The 15,678-nt window shown below is 48.3% G+C and overlaps 2 protein-coding genes and 1 non-coding gene across 7 annotated transcripts in view; 1 reads left to right on the top strand and 2 right to left on the bottom strand.

Annotated features, from left to right (window-relative positions):
• Window positions 1-10,466, top strand: part of CAND2 (cullin associated and neddylation dissociated 2 (putative)) — a 29,231-nt gene extending 18,765 nt beyond the window's left edge. For 2 of the 4 annotated variants that reach the window (XM_027093750.1, XM_027093749.1), the window contains 5 exons: window positions 1,720-1,815; window positions 4,746-4,915; window positions 6,241-6,405; window positions 7,461-7,628; window positions 8,721-10,466. In XM_027093750.1, coding sequence (XP_026949551.1) covers window positions 1,720-1,815; window positions 4,746-4,915; window positions 6,241-6,405; window positions 7,461-7,628; window positions 8,721-8,948 — 827 coding nt within the window. In that variant the 3' untranslated portion in view covers window positions 8,949-10,466. The remainder of the gene's footprint in view (window positions 1-1,719; window positions 1,816-4,745; window positions 4,916-6,240; window positions 6,406-7,460; window positions 7,629-8,720) is intronic. The other 2 variants (XM_027093752.1, XM_027093751.1) reach the window with 1 other exon arrangement.
• Window positions 10,427-15,168, bottom strand: RPL32 (ribosomal protein L32). 2 transcript variants are annotated; one of them, XM_027093756.1, is made up of 4 exons: window positions 14,172-14,190; window positions 13,679-13,779; window positions 12,891-13,072; window positions 10,427-10,601 (listed from the first exon to the last, which is right to left on the bottom strand). In XM_027093756.1, the coding sequence occupies exons 2-4, from the start codon at window positions 13,772-13,774 to the stop codon at window positions 10,472-10,474; spliced, it is 408 nt and encodes a 135-aa protein (XP_026949557.1). In that variant the 5' UTR covers window positions 13,775-13,779; window positions 14,172-14,190; the 3' UTR covers window positions 10,427-10,471. The 2 variants fall into 2 exon arrangements, with proteins under 2 accessions (XP_026949557.1, XP_026949556.1); XM_027093755.1 differs by lacking the exon at window positions 14,172-14,190 and adding an exon at window positions 15,084-15,168 and having other exon boundaries at window positions 10,428-10,601.
• On the bottom strand, window positions 13,849-13,988 carry LOC113613324 (small nucleolar RNA SNORA7). The gene has a single exon (XR_003430178.1). It is a non-coding gene; the product is annotated as a small nucleolar RNA SNORA7 (small nucleolar RNA).
• Window positions 15,169-15,678: the final 510 nt, after the last annotated feature.

The following is a 15,678-nucleotide window of genomic DNA, read 5'->3' as shown; positions in this document are numbered from 1 at the left end:
GCGGGCAGGTGGACCGTGGGCTCTTAGGCAGGTGAAAGCCCCTGAGGGCGAAAGGCCTCCAGGCCTTGAGCTAGTCCCCTGGTCCCCGTAGGGTCAGTGCTGTGTTAGTTGACATAATGCAGCCAAAGTGCTTGGTATAGTGGGTGGTACCTAATTAGCACTGCTAGTATCCACTGTCGTTGCTGTGTCAGTGATTCCAGTTAAGCCCTTCCTGGGTTGCTGGTATACAAGCAGCAGCTCTGGGCCCTCACCGCTGTGTGGGCAGGACAACCATGTTGAGGACCTCACCTGTTAACACTGCACAGGGCTCTTCACGAGGAACCTTGGGAGGCAAGAGTCTTGGGATGAGGGGCAGCCCTGCCTTTTCTAAGCTCAGATTTGTTTAGACCTCGTGCCCGCTGTTGAACCAGCTAACCAGTCACATTTCCTATTTACTGCTGGCTGCTGGGATGCTTAGAGCCGAATCAGCGGCCTGCTTCTAGCAAGTTCATAGGACTTTCTAGTTGCCTTTCGCTGCATGCCCCTCACTCTGGTTTCCATCTCACTTTGTCCTTGGCCTCATTTTTCTTAATTCAGTTAATCCTCTTCTATGTGTATTACCTTTATCAGCCACCCTGAATCTTCTTAGGAGCCAGTCAGGATGGAAAGAGAAAGAGGAAAAAACTACAAGTCTGAAGCCAGTAACTCACTCACTCATACCCTAGCATCAAATTGTAAACTTTCTGCTGAGTCTTGAACTGCAGTCTTGGATGGAAACAGCCTTAACCCATTCAGTGCTGTGTGCCGGAGGGGTGGAAGCTGCCAATTAATCTCCTTCACCCTAATGGGAAGTGTACTCCCTTCCCTTTCTGCAGCTTCTCTACTCAGAAAGCAAGCAGAAAAGCAAAATTAAGTGAGTTCAGCCTGCTTGAAGCATAACTGCTCCCTCCTTGGAGAAGCTCACAGAGAGGGCTCAGAAGCAGCTGGTGAATTCTGGACCTGCTGGGTGACCTTAGACGTGAATTTAACCATTCCAGTCTCTGCTCGTGTAAAATGGAGATTAAGAAGAATTTTTATTAATTATTGTTACTAATATTATATGATTTTTTTTGTGTGTGTGTGTGTGTGTGTGTGTGGTACGCGGGCCTCTCACTGCTGTGGCCTCTCCCGTTGCGGAGCACAGGCTCTGGACGCGCAGGCTCAGCGGCCATGGCTCACGGGCCCAGCCGCTCCACGGCATGTGGGATCTTCCCGGACCGGGGCACGAACCCGTGTCCCCTGCATCGGCAGGCGGACTCTCAACCACTGCGCCACCAGGGAAGCCCTATATGATTTTTTATTATTATCAACCAGTGACTAGGATTAATTAATCCTGAGGATTAATTGAGATAATGTGTCTGAAAAATAGGACGCAGCCCCAAGGCCTGGGCAGAGAGGTCTTTCTTGGGAACAGGACAGAGAACCTGTCCTGGGTTCTCGTTGTCCGTTCCTGTCCTTGGCGTGGCTGCCTGAGAGCTGGCAGTTTTACGCTCTCAGCCGAAGTAGGAAGAATTCAGGGGAGATTCTGGGCTGCCAAGGAAAGTGGTAGCATCAGCTTCCCCAGAGATGTGCGGGGCGTTTCGTGTGGGGAGGAGACGTGGTTCTGTCTCCCACGGAGGCAAGGGGAGCCTCAGTGCCCTCCGGCCTGCGGGTGTCCGGGACCCGCCGCGCCCGCCCCAAGTGCCCCCTCCCGTCCTGCAGGTCAGCCACACACCCGCTGCACTGTCATCACAGCCCTCAAGTTCCTCATCTCGGACCAGCCGCACCCCATCGACCCCATCCTGAAGACCTTCGTTGGTGAGTGCCCCCGCCCCTCTGCCCCCTTTGGTCACCTCCACCCTGTTCTTGGGCTTGAGCTGATTTTTCTTTTTTTTTTTTTTGATTTTTATTGGAGTATAATTGATTTACAATGCTGTGTTAGTTTCAGGTGCACAGCAAAGTGAATCAGTTATTCCTATATCTCTACCCACTCTTTTTTTAAAGATTCTTTCCCATATAGGCCATTACGGAGTATTGAGTAGAGTTCCCTGTGCTCTACAGCAGGTTCTTATTAGTTATCTATTTTATATATAGGAGTAGGTATACGTCCATCCCAATCTCCCAATTTATCCCTCCCCACCAGCCCCTTGGTAACCATATGTTTGCTTTTGATATTTGTAAGTCTGTTCTTGTTTTGTAGATAAGTTCATTTGTATTGTTTTGTTTTTTATAAATTTATTTATTTTTGGCTGCATCGGGTCTTGGTTGTTGTGCGCAGGCTTTCCCTAGTTGCGGGTAGCGGGGGCTACTCTTCTTTGCGGTGCACAGGCTTCTAGTTGTGATGGCTTCTCTTGTTGCAGAGCACGGGGTCTAGGTGTGTGGGCTTCAGTGGTTGTGGCACGTGGACTCAGTAGTTGTGGCTCGCGGGCTCTAGAGGACAGGCTCGGTAGTTGGGGTGCGTGGGCTTCGTTGCTCCGCGGCACGTGGGATCTTCCTGGACCAGGGCTGGAACCCATGTCCCTTGCATTGGCAGGCGGATTCTTAACCACGGTGCCACCAGGGAAGCCCTTGTATTGTTTTTTAAAATTAGATTCCATGTATGAGCGATATCATATAATATTTGTCTTTCTGTGTCTGATTTACTTCACTCAGTATGACAATCTCTAGGTCCATCCATATTGCTGCAAATGGCATTATTTTGTTCTTTTTTGTGGCTGAGTAGTATTCCATTGTATATATGTACCACATCTTCTTGATGCACTCCTATGTCTGTGCACATTTAGGTTGCTTCCATGTCCTGGCTGTTGTAAATAGTGCTGCAGTGAACATTGGGATGCATGTATATTTACAAATTATGGTTTTCTCTGGGTATATGCCCAGTAGCAGGATTGCTGAATCATATGGTAGTTCTGTTTTTAGCTTTTTAAGGAACCTCTATACTGTTTTCCATAGTGGCTGCACCAATGTACATTCCCACCAACAGTGTGGGAGGGTTCCCTTTTCTCCACACCTGTCCCAGCATTTATTGTTTGTAGATTTTTTGATGATGGCCATTCTGACCGGTGTGGCGTGATACCTCATTGTAGTTTTTGTTGTTTTTTTTTTTTTTTGCTGTACGCGGGCCTCTCACCGCTTCTCCCATTGCGGAGCACAGGCTCCAGACACGCAGGCTCAGCGGCCATGGCTCACGGGCCCAGCCGCTCCGCGGCATGTGGGGTCCTCCTGGACCGGGGCACAAACCCGTGTCCCCTGCATCGGCAGGCGGACTCTCAACCACTGTGCCACCAGGGAAGCCCCATGAATAAGTATTTTTAAGCCTATTGAAATATTTTCTTCCTCATCAAATTTTTGCCCACTACATTTTGCATCCATTGTGGTTTCTTGCCTGAATAAATGATTACTGACAGTTGCTAAATGACAACTTTCTAATTCCAGCATTCCTCCCATATTTATTAGTTTGCATTTTGTTCTCAGAAATAACTTTTCCTTTTCCCCCATTTATTTATTCATTGATTTGTTCATATCATTATAGACTCAGGGATTTGTATTTCACTCAATGGGTTATAATCTATTACTGTCTTTAATGTATTTTGATTCCCAAGATTGTCTCACATTTAGCCAGTGGGAGCCCTTCAAGCTGCTGCTTATGTTCTGTTGATATGTTTCCATCATTCTTTGAGCATCTCCTTACCTTTTGGCATGATAAGGTGCTCCCGACCCATCTTGAACCTTTCCTGCCCCAGCCCTGGAATCAACCATTTCTCCAAGGAGCCTGATTCCTTTTAGTGGAGAATAGTATTCAGAATCCAAGATCTGAGCACTAGGTGTGCTCATTGCTACTGGGGTGCCATTACTTCGAGGCCCTCTCAGCAGACAGAATCAGGAAATCTAAGTATGTATGACTTTACGTACATAGTCAGACACACATATATATTCCAGTCCAACACCACAGGGTTCATGCTAGCCTTTTCCCTTTCCATATACCCTTCCGTTACAGGAGAAACCCAGCTCCTGAGATATTTATTCACTTAATCCTGGAATACACAGAAGGTAGTCATGAGAATTGCTAACCCTTATCTGTGAAAAATCAGTATTCATTTATAATTTTGTCTTTAGCCTGAGGGCATCTTGTCACAATGCTTTGGAAGTTACTTAGGTGAGTTGTTTTCTCCTTCATAACCTGGGTGGTTATATTAATCATTTGAAATTCAGTTGGTTTTTTTTTTAGGGATCCCTCCCATTCTTGATTTTATTTATTTATTGAATATATAAAACATTAACATAGTTATTAAAAAGTCTAACCTATAAGAAAAGAAATGCTGTGTGATTTTGTGTAACTCTCTTCACCTCTCTTATCTTCAGCATTCTCATCTGAAATAAAATCAAGTTAACATTTATAGAGTCCTCACTTGGTGCTCTGCTGTGTGCTTTGTAGACATCACCACATTTTTAATCCTAAAACCAGTCCTACAGTGTAGGTACTGCTGTTACACCCATTTTACAGTTGACATTGAGGCAGGTGCCACAGTTAGGACGTGGTCAAGCCTGGATCTGAACCCAGGCCAGACTCAAGTCTGCATTCTTATCTGGACTTTGAAGGTTTGTTGTGCAGAGTAGATGCTCAGAACACATTTGTCCCGGTCCAGCCAGGTCTGCACGGCTCCCGTTAACCAGATAAGCACGGTGGGGTGGGGGTGGTTTGTGTTTGGCTGTGCTGCCCCCCACACCACCTCTGGTCTTTCCGCCAGGAGAGTTCATGGAGAGCCTGCAGGACCCAGACCTGAATGTGCGCCGGGCCACCCTGGCTTTCTTCAACTCCGCCGTGCACAACAAGCCCTCACTGGTCCGCGACCTGCTGGGCGACATCCTGCCCCTCCTCTACCAGGAGACGAAGATCCGCCGGGACCTCATCCGAGAGGTGAAGCCGTGGGAGGACCGAGCCGGGAGCCCTTGGGTCTGACTCCTGCGGCTGGGGCCAGGGTTAGGGTCAAGCTCATCAGAGCAGGTCCGGCCCACAGGGTCAGGTTTGCCCCTCCACTTCCCAGCTGTGTGACCCTGGCCGGGGCAACGCGATCCTCTCTAAACCTCAGTTTCTCCTCACGGGCAAAGGGAGGGAAATAACCATGTCCACATTATAGGGTTGTTGAGAAGATTTTTAATGAGTTAAATCCTACAAGTGCTCAGAACTGCTCCTGGCACGCAGTCGGTGCTCAGTAAATGTCAGCAACTCTTGGTTGTTTTTTTTTTTTGTTTTTTTTTTTTTTGCGGTACACGGGCCTCTCACTGTTGTGGCCTCTCCCGCTGCGGAGCATAGGCTCTGGACGCGCAGGCTCAGCGGCCATGGCTCATGGGCCCAGCCGCTCCGCGGCATGTGGGATCTTCCCGGACCAGGGCACGAACCTGCGTCCCCTGCATCGGCAGGAGGACTCGCAACCACTGCGCCACCAGGGAAGCCCCAGCAACTCTTGTTATCACTCAACATTCAGCAGGTGTTCATGGAGCACCAGCCCTGCGTCCAGGCACCAGAGAGCTCATGGCCTCCTGAAGGAGACGGAGGGATACCCTCTCTGCTGATTATTTAAGTTACTTAGAGCACTTGGTGAAGTTAGGATTTAAGAGGCAGAGATTAAAAGTGATTGAACAGCCAAGTCATTGCACGATATAATGAGAAGGGCTGAACCACCTGGCATTGCTGAGGAGGGTGTGACTCTGTTTAGAGGGGTTAGGAAAGTTTTCCAAAAGGAGGGGACATTTGAGCTGGGCTTTGAGGGGTAAGAAGGAGTTACCATTAAGAGCAGAGCCTTCTGGTTATAACTTCAGAGAGACCTGGGGTTTTAATTCTGGTTGAGCTATTTACTAGCTTGGGCTAGTGTCCTTGGGCAAGTTAGTTAACCTTTCTGAGCCTTAGTTTCCTCATATATTAAATGGAGTTAATAGTAACACTCTCTTCCTGGGACTGTTGAATGAGTAAAATGTCATCTGTCAAGCACTCAGCACAGTGCCTGGCACATCATAACTGCTCAGTAGATTCTAATCATTGTAATTATAATTATTGTTACTATTATTATCAAAAGGCATCATGGGCTGAGCAAAGGCATGGAGACTTAAGGGTCTAAGGCATGATTTGGGGATGGGACGCAGTACTGAACAGCAGAGGGGGAGGGGTGCAGCAGGAACCTGGGAAGGTGTCCTTATGCCCTGGGGTCACAGCCCCCAGCCCGCTGTCATCCCTCCCTCCTGCAGGTGGAGATGGGGCCCTTTAAGCACACGGTGGACGATGGGCTGGATGTGCGGAAGGCAGCCTTCGAGTGCATGTACTCGCTGCTCGAGAGCTGCCTGGGCCAGCTGGACATCTGCGAGTTCCTGAACCACGTGGAGGACGGCCTGAAGGACCACTACGACATCCGGGTAGGACGAGCCCCCTGCCGGACCCAGGCCCACTCCGCAGCGGGAGGACAGCCAGGCGCCACAGGGCCCACTTCTTGTTTGTCCCCCATCCCTGCCCCAGGCGCCCCCGTGAAAACAGCTGCTTTGTTCTTTAACAATTAGAAAAAGAACCCACGTCTCACACCTTTGGTGGGAGTCTACACTGGGCAAGCTCTTGGGAGGATGGTTTGACCAGAACTAGAAAAATGTAGAATTTAGAAACATTTTATTTTTTTTGGGGGGGGGGGGATTTTTTTTAACATCTTTATTGGAGTATAATTTCTTTACAATGGTGTGTTAGTTTCTGCTTTATAACAAAGTGAATCAGCTATACAAATACATATATCCCCATACCTTAGAAACATTTTAAAATTTAGAATTCTTAGACACTCCATGAACTGACTTCATGGAACTGACTCAAAAATACAAATACATTCAGAGTTTTATGTGAGAGATGGTTCTCCACAGCTTTCTGGGAGTTGGGAAAGGCTGGCAGCTACCAAAATGTCCACTCATGGGGAGCTGGCTCAGTAAGCCGGGTACCTCCAGCCATGGATGGGATCCTGGCAGCATTACAAGGACGGAGAGGGATCTCTGTGCTGGCATGGAAGGTGGCCAAGACTCACTGTTAGGTGATAAGTGAGTTGTAGAAGTTTGGGCCATTTTTTTATTACCTGTGAGGGAGACAGGTTTTACTTTCTATCCTTGTAGCTTTTTAAAATACATACAATGAACATGAATCATTTTTGTAACAAAAAACCAGTGTAAAATAATCAAAAGGAATTATGCTTGTCTTAAAGGGTTTAGACAATCTAAAAGTGAATAGGAAAGTGAGTAGTAATCGCCAAAAAGTTCCACTCCACCTAGAGAGAACCACTGTTGTAAATCTCAGTCTTTCCCGGGAAAATGCACAGAAACATTCCTTAATTTCGTCAACCAGTATCTGGTGAGTGCCAGTACACACAGGTCAGTGTGGCAGGCAGGCAGCCTGGCTGCTAGAGCTTGGGCTTGAGCTCCAGACCTCTGCTTTTCCCCAGGGCCTGCTCCTTTCTGTCCTGGGCCATTTCACCAAGAACTGTCTCCTTCCTCCTGGGCAGATGCTGACCTTCATCATGCTCGCCCGACTAGCTACCCTGTGTCCTGTGCCTGTCCTGCAGAGGGTGGACCGGCTCATCGAGCCCCTCAGGGCCACCTGTACCGCTAAGGTAAGCCCCCTGCCAAGCCCTGGGCGCACCGGTCGGGTTCTCTGCAGATCGTTCATGGTTACTGTTTACTGAGAATCTCCTGCAGTACAGGTGGTGTATGAAGTGCTTTATTTGATCATTATCATTGCCCTACAGAGTACTTATTCTTAGCATTATACACGCAGGGAAACAAAGGTTCAGAGAGGTTAAGTTATTGACTGAGGCTACACAGTTAGTAAATTGCAGAGCTGGGATTCAAACCTAGCTCTTTCTTTCACTCATTAAACACTTCCTGAGGGTTGGGCCTTGTGCAAGGTACTAGGGATGCAACATTGAACATGATGGACTCCCTCCTCTCACATCCTAATTGGGAAACTGAGTCAGACCCTTAGAAAGATAGAATCACTGACTGATTCATTGATTGGTATAGGGCAGTTAGCCTGGAGTGCCTCAAGGTCCGGGGAGGATCTGGGGCAGAAGGCTCACGGAAAGCTGTCACGTGGAGAACAGAGCCTATCACACCTAGTAAATGCCTGCTGAATGCAAAACTAATTTGGGTTTTGGAAGAGTAGGAATTAACCAAGAAGAAAGCAGAGTATTTTAGATTGGAGCTTAAAGAGGGGTCACAGCTCTTAGGGGGCAGAGCCGTTTGAACCCAGGACCGTCCAGCCCCAATGCCAAACTTTTCACCTCTACCTGAGCCTCTTCGGGGAAGGGCCCGAGTGTTGTCTGGGCTGAGTGTCCTGAGAGCAGAGCAGAAGGGATCTGGACTTTATTCCAGAAGCAGTGGGGAAATTCCTGAGATTCTGTGAATAAGCGGGAGAGGGAGGGGATAAAGCAGTGGAACGCAGGCGAGGCAGCTTTGGAAGTCTACTCCCCAGCCTGTCTGCACAATGGGTGGCAGAGGCAAGGACTTGACCGGGGGTAAGAGGCCAGCTAGAAGGCTGTCACAGCAACCCATTCTTGAAGTCCAATGGTGCCAAGAGCCTGCTTTAAGCGCAGTAAATAAAGATAGGAGATGGCGCATGAGCTGGGGAGGATGACAGGTGACCAGGGAAATGCAAGGCCGTGTTCAATAAAGGATGGCTCGTTGTTCATTGCTCCCCACCTTAGGTCAAAGCTGGTTCTGTGAAACAGGAGTTTGAGAAGCAAGATGAACTGAAGCGCTCCGCGATGAGGGCAGTGGCCGCCCTGCTGACCATCCCAGAAGTGGGGAAGAGCCCCATCATGGCTGACTTCTCGTCCCAAATTCGATCCAACCCCGAGCTGGCCACCCTCTTTGAAAGCATCCAGAAGGATTCTGCTTCAGCCCCCAGCACAGACTCCATGGAGCTCAGCTAGTGCCCCACCCCACCCCCTGGGGACCCTAACTCACAAGGAGGCCCACTGAAGCCAGAGCCTCACCCTCCCAGCACCACAGGCCTCTAACTTTTGCCCCTTATCCATCTCACCGGGGCCCTCCCTCTCCTGGTCGGGCACCTTCTCCAGGGACCCCAGTCAGAGCTGCAAGGCTGCCAACAGTTGGGCCCTTTTAACTCAGGACAGTTATTCAAAGCGGGTGTGGTAGTTCTTCCAAAGCTTCCACGGAAGATGGATGTGACTTCACACAGGTCAGCCTGGCTCCTTCAAACTGGGGGTCCCAGCCTCAGCGAGTACTTAGTATTTAGAAATACTTGTGCTCACAGCTGCAAAAAGCCTAGGAGGCAGCCGGATGCCTTCCTCCCCGCTGTCCTAGATGCGCCATTCACACTGCTCCCACGTTTTCACCTGATCCGATGTGCCAAAAATTAGTGCTTTGGCTGGGCATCTTAAACTCAGGTACCTCTCAGAGCTATTCACACTCTAGAATCCAAAATGCTTTCTTTCTCATTGGCATTGATAAACCAGGAATGTGTATTATTTTTGCAGAGGCCGGTGAGTGGGGTAGGGAATTAGATGTAATGTTTTTTTCTAATCCCGAAACTCTTAGGTAGCAAACTGAGAGACAGGAAAGCACAAATGAAAAAGTACAAACCACCTTTCATGTCCCCCCATCGAGGTGTAACCAGGTGGTTTGTGAACATGTCCCTTCTAGTTTTTAGTATCGACACAGAAACATTAAGCGACAGGCCAAAGAATTTTCTGCTATCCCAGGTTAATAAAGGACAGATCCTCAACTGTTACTGTTTTCTCCACACAATTCCTCTACTCTGTAGTCAAGACTATCAGAATGCTCCCCAATTTACTCAAACGTTTCAGACTGAGTTTTTTTTTTTTTTTTTCCAGACTGAGTTTTGAACAGGAGCGAATCTGTAAGACATTTATCTACTGAACTAAGGGCCTTAAATCCAACCTTGTGCTATAGAGTGCCACGTGCCCTGTTCCTTGTGACCTGTGCTGCCACTTAATAATACCATGTCTTGGAAAAATGGCCTCTTAGCCTCAAAAAACAGCTGAATTCTAGGTACTGTTGACTAAGGTCTAGGACTGTAGTTGAAAAGAAAACTTGATTGTCCTCAATCTTCACAAGAACCACACAGGGTAATTCCTCACTTTATAAAGTGAGGCTAAAAATGACTACTTGCTCCAAGATGCAAGGTCCTTCACCAGGGGTCTCAGAACCTACCGTGGTCTGAGGGCCACATCTTCCTGAGCCCACCTGGAGCTGACCAAGGCTGCTCTGGGCACCTGAGGCCTGGGCCCCATGAAGGAAGGATCACGTATCCTTTACAAACGCCTTCCAAACAGAAGGTTCCATAGAGCACAAACAGGCAAAAGAGCAATCTCTGTGACAAGCTGTCAAACAAACTGAAGAGTAAAACCAAGGGGGAAATGCCAGATGGCCGTTTTACGGTTTTATTAAACAAAACGTGCACACGAGCTGTCTATTCATTTTCTTCGCTGCGCAGCCTGGCATTGGGATTGGTGACTCTGATGGCCAGCTGGGCTGCTCTCTCCACAATGGCTTTGCGGTTCTTGGAGGAGACGTTGTGCGCAATCTCAGCACAGTAAGACCTGGAAGAGAATCGGTACGTAAGGAGGCCATCCTGGAAAACACTTATGTGTTCCACCGGGAAAGGCAATAGCCCTGGTCACTCTGCTTCCAGAGCTACAGCACTGAAGTGGGGGGAGCTGCTAACTCCCCTAATTCCACGGCACTAGCAACACGGCTCTGCAGTGTTCCCTGGTAATGATCCCTCTCGTTTAACCCTCCCAGCGGCCTTGTAATCCAGGTAGCACCTCCATTTTACAGACGAGGAAACCAAGGCCCACAAAGTGGAGGTGAATTCCCAAGTCACACACAGGCAGGATTGCTCAGCCCCAGACTCCAGGTTCAAAGGTTCTCCCTCAGTCCTTTGAACCAGCCTGCCCAGCTCAAGGCAGTCTCAGGGAGCTCGGACTTGCCCATGAAAAGCTTTGCTTCTGCAAAGCAACCAACAGCAAAGCCCAACAGCCTGATTAAGCCAAGGGCTCCCCAGCCCAGACCGTAAACATTTTACCAGTCTGCTGCAGACAAAATCTTGAAAAGTAACAATACCTAAACTCACCCAGTGAATGACAACACCTAACATTTCCTGAGCTGGTGCCAGGTACCGTTCTATTCATTCCTTCACAGCCACACCACACCCCAGTTTGACAACAGATTGGCCTAATAAGCACATTTCAGTAAGGAAGTGATTTATGAAGCCATCAACACTGAATTAAGAAGACACTCTACCCCAGGAGGAATTTCAGCAGAGAGGGGAGTAAGACTAGGGAGTGATTAAGGCAGTGGGCACAGTTCTTTTTAAGAACTCTGCAGGAAAACAGCTTCAAAGCAAGAGAAAAACCAATCCAGACAGAGAACTTCTTCTGTTTTATGTCCAATATCTTAAAACATTTCCCCAATCTTTATTTCCAAGGAGACTTAAGTTGCATCATACTTTTTTCATTTTTCAAAAACTCCCCAAGTCCTCATCCATGTGTATTTAATAATCACAATCACACTGCACATACTTCAAATACTTTCCCCTCTGCTTGGGCATTTTCCATACATGACAACCGTTTTTAACGTACACACAACATTCCAGCCGGCGCTTGTAACCCCACCATTCACCAATTACACATAGTGCAGTTACTGCTGCAATGATCAGCTTACAGTTTCCCTACTTTTCAATTATTTCAAGATAAGTGCCCAGAAATGGAACTTGTGAATTAAATTAGATCCAGAGTATTTCTGTGCCTCTTGATACAAACTGCCAAGCTGCTATTAAAAAGACTTATCTTATGGCAACCAACTACATCTGCACAGCAATCATCTTTGCTACACAAAAGATATGAAACTGCATCTTTCTGTCACAATTCTCTATCAACCTGCTTACTGCAGTTTGGGCATCCAACATTAATTCCTATGCTCATCCTTTCTAAAGAGTATCTGCAGCATTTCAATGCCTGGCTAGATTTCTGAAAGTGAGAATAATGGTCGTTTATTACTTGTGTCTACAATTACTACAGGTAAAAGATCTTTGTAAACATACGTACACACAGATGTTACTGGTCACTCTCTCCATGTCCTTTCTAACTCACCAAGAAAATGCAGGGTTTTTAGCTCCTGTTTAACAGGAAGGGAAGAAAACAAACTGTCCTCTGCTTAACCAAAAATTACCATTCCCCCCAATCCAGATTAAAATTGTGTCTAAATCACTACCCATGAGAAATCTTTTCTCATCCCACTGCCCCAGTCTGGCCCTAAGCAGACCAAAAGTCTCTTACACACAGAGCTCGCCAACTGTCTAAATTTCTCAAAACGCTAAAATAATGCTGTGAACCTCCATACCCTCTTGCACCCCTACAACTCTGTGTAAGCTGTCCTCTCTGCCTGCAGCCTTCCCCCCATTTCTCCACTTCAGATCACAGCCCAAAATGAGGCAGCAATTCCTCTACTCCTATAGCCTTCTGAAGATACCTGTGGCCACAGTGTAAAGTGTCCCTTAGATCTGAGGCTACATTTCACCCCCCCCCCATCCCCGGCATAAGTAATGTTCTGAAAATGACTGCCAGAGGCTACGGCAGGAGCCGCGCTGTCAAGCTCAAGCAAAGCCACTTTTACTCTCTTCCGGTCCTGGTCTCTACACTTTTCAGGACAGCTCCCAACCCACATCTCTCCAGGAAAGCAAGCACTCTGCAGTCCCCAACAAGCATCACCCAGGCTCCTGAGGACACAGCACTCCTCCAGATGCGTTCCAGAAGGTCCAGAGTCCCTGCCCAAACTGCTCACACACGCAGGCTTCTGACACCTGAACCCAGATGTGGGACCCAGCTCACTTGTTGCACATCAGCAGCACTTCAAGCTCCTTGACGTTGTGGACCAGGAACTTCCGGAAGCCGCTGGGCAGCATGTGCTTTGTTTTCTTGTTGCTCCCGTAACCGATGTTGGGCATCAAGATCTGGCCCTTGAATCTCCTGCGCACCCTGTTGTCAATGCCTCTGGGTTTCCGCCAGTTCCGCTGAAAGAAAACACATGGTTAGTGTCTGTGAAGACGTCAACTCTTCCTTTCGGAGAAAAAAGGAACCAGATGAAAAGGAAACGTGCCGAACAGTAGTTGTCTTCAGGGAACAGGATTTCACTACATTTTTTCTGGTGGAAAAAAATAGGAGCTCCTGCATCTCACCGGCAGGAATACAGATCCAAACTCACACTCCTTCCAAGCAAAGGAAAAGCAGACTACATACTCATGGGATGCGAGAAGACCATGTATAAAGTAAGGTGAAAAGCATGGCTTTTAACATCGCAATCAACACCTAAGTTTTCTCGTCTATGAAATAAGCGTAATCTCTCATATTGTCATAAGGCCACCTGAAATATAACAAATATAAGCCTCTAGACACCTCAAAACAGGCAAGTGTCCCTTGCCATTTAAATTTCAATTTACACATCAAGAGACTGAGTGCCAATAAGGCAGAGACACCTGGGATTCTAGAGAACTCTACCACCAGCCACAGACCAGTTCACCTACCAAAGGTCATCTGAGTTGGGGATGTGAGAAACCCAACAGCCTGTTTAGGAACCCCTTTCTTCACCCCAACACACACTTCCGTCCTGGGCCACACACCTTAATTTTGACATATCGGTCTGACTGGTGCCGGATGAACTTCTTGGTCCTCTTTTTGACGATCTTGGGCTTCACGAGGGGTCTGAGGGCAGCCATGATGCCTTCAAGAAAGAGGCAAGAGACCATGTCAAAGATGAGTCTTGGAAGGAGGCTTTCCCACCCTGCCTGGGGCCTGTTGCAGAGTATCTTCCAATCACCAGCTACGGAGCAAACTGGGAATGGAATGGGTACCTCTGCCAGGCTTGCTTTCCCTCCCGACTCCGAAGCTGGCAGAATACTAGCCATTCTCCAGACGCGGTCCTGGGAGGTCAGGGGTCACCTTGCCCAGTCAAAACCAAGACAGAATGCCGACAGCTAACCGAAAACAAATTAACCACAAAGGGAAATTTTGCAAAGGAGCAGCAAATCCCATTCTACAAAGTGTCCCGGCCCTGAGATGGCCCAATTGCAGGCTTTGGGCAATCTTCACGAACCTGAATCTCAGTTTTCTCACCTTTTAAATGGAGATATTGCACACTGAACACCTGCAGTGCGCGGACCACAAGAGATGTGCAGTAAAGAGAAACCTGTAATTCCCCTAGGGTGCTGCTGCTCTATGACACCCTCAAAAGATACACAAAACCGTCATGTGCTTCTAAAATGCCTCCAAGCCTTGGAACGTTCTGTTCCACCTGACCATCATCCGAATACCAGCTTTAAAAAGTTACGTTCCTCAAGATGCCCTTTTCGGCTACCTTATCTTTTATACCCCAGCACCCTTTTTGTTCTCTTCACGGCCACCAATTTCTTTGTTGAGCCCACAGCAGTTACTTAATAAATCTGTCCAATAAATGAACTTCCCCCGACCCCCAATGATTTCCTCGAAGACCAGGATGTGGCTTCACGTTCCCAGAGATCCTGACCCGCTACCAGAATTTCGGTCAATTGAATTATTCGACTCGCATTTCGATTTTTTTGTTTTTTTGTCAGTTCCGCCGCAGAGGCAACACCAGAGCCAAAAACTGAAAAGGAGGGAGCGTGGAGCAGCGGACATAGAAGAATACACGTGGGCAGACATCGCTGAGCGAGGTGTCCCAGGGCCGTAAGGCCGGAACCCCCTCAGTCTTGCCACGGCCCCCAGGGGCCCCCTTAGTCTAGCCCCAACCGGCGCCCTGCGCCCCCAGGACTCCAACAAGCTGTCCGCAGCTCTGACCCCAGGCGGCCCCCGTAGGAGAGCAAGCGGCCCTGGGAAGCGAAGCTCCATCACCCTCCAGGCCGCTTCGCTCTGTGCCTGTAGGTGGTCCAGCCAACCGACAAGAGCCATGCCCACCCAGACGAGTGCTCGGAAGGACGGGCCTCTTTGGCAGGGAGCGATGGGGCCAGATGGAGACCGCAGAGACGAGGATGGCCAACGATTAACACTCACCGAGTACGAGATGGCGGCCACCTCCGTAGGCACCGCTGAGGAAAAGAGAGGAAGGTAACGCGCGAGGCTGATGGGACTTCACCTTTGGGTCCTGGCAGGGAAAAGGAGAGCACTTTCGGCTTCTGGTCCTTCAAAGATACTATAGACACGCCAGAGAAATAATAGTGAAAAAATTCGAGGATACTTGTGTTTTCCTAGATGTTAATATCTAGGAGTAGCGCTAAAATTTTCATGCCTGCCGTTGGGACTACGTAAAAATTTGGAATTTTTTTTTGAGCTCTTAAGACCTGGTGAGGAGGCATCCACTTCCGCCAGGAATTGAAGCCGCCCCTCCGGAGGATAATCCAGCTTTTAGAATACTGCCTCCCGCGTTTCTTCTTCCGAAGTGCGCCTCTTAGTGGCCAGGAGGGAACAAAACAGCGACATTTTAATAATTCTCTCACGTGAATTTATAGAGTAAACAGCAATGAGACTGTAACAGCTCTCGTTCAGTGGGCCTCGCACAGTTCCATGAGGTAGTTCTATTAGTTTTACCATTTTACATATGTAGAGAGTGAAGTATGGAGATTTGACGCCAAAAAAAAAAAAAAAAAAT

The sequence above is a fragment of the Aethalodelphis obliquidens genome, unplaced genomic scaffold, assembly GCF_003676395.1.
Source record: "Aethalodelphis obliquidens isolate GAN/ISIS:26980383/991018 unplaced genomic scaffold, ASM367639v1 scaffold86, whole genome shotgun sequence".
NCBI lineage: Eukaryota > Metazoa > Chordata > Mammalia > Artiodactyla > Delphinidae > Aethalodelphis > Aethalodelphis obliquidens.
The sequence above is the reverse complement of the archived record's forward strand: the minus strand, read 5'-3'. Positions and strand labels throughout refer to the sequence as shown.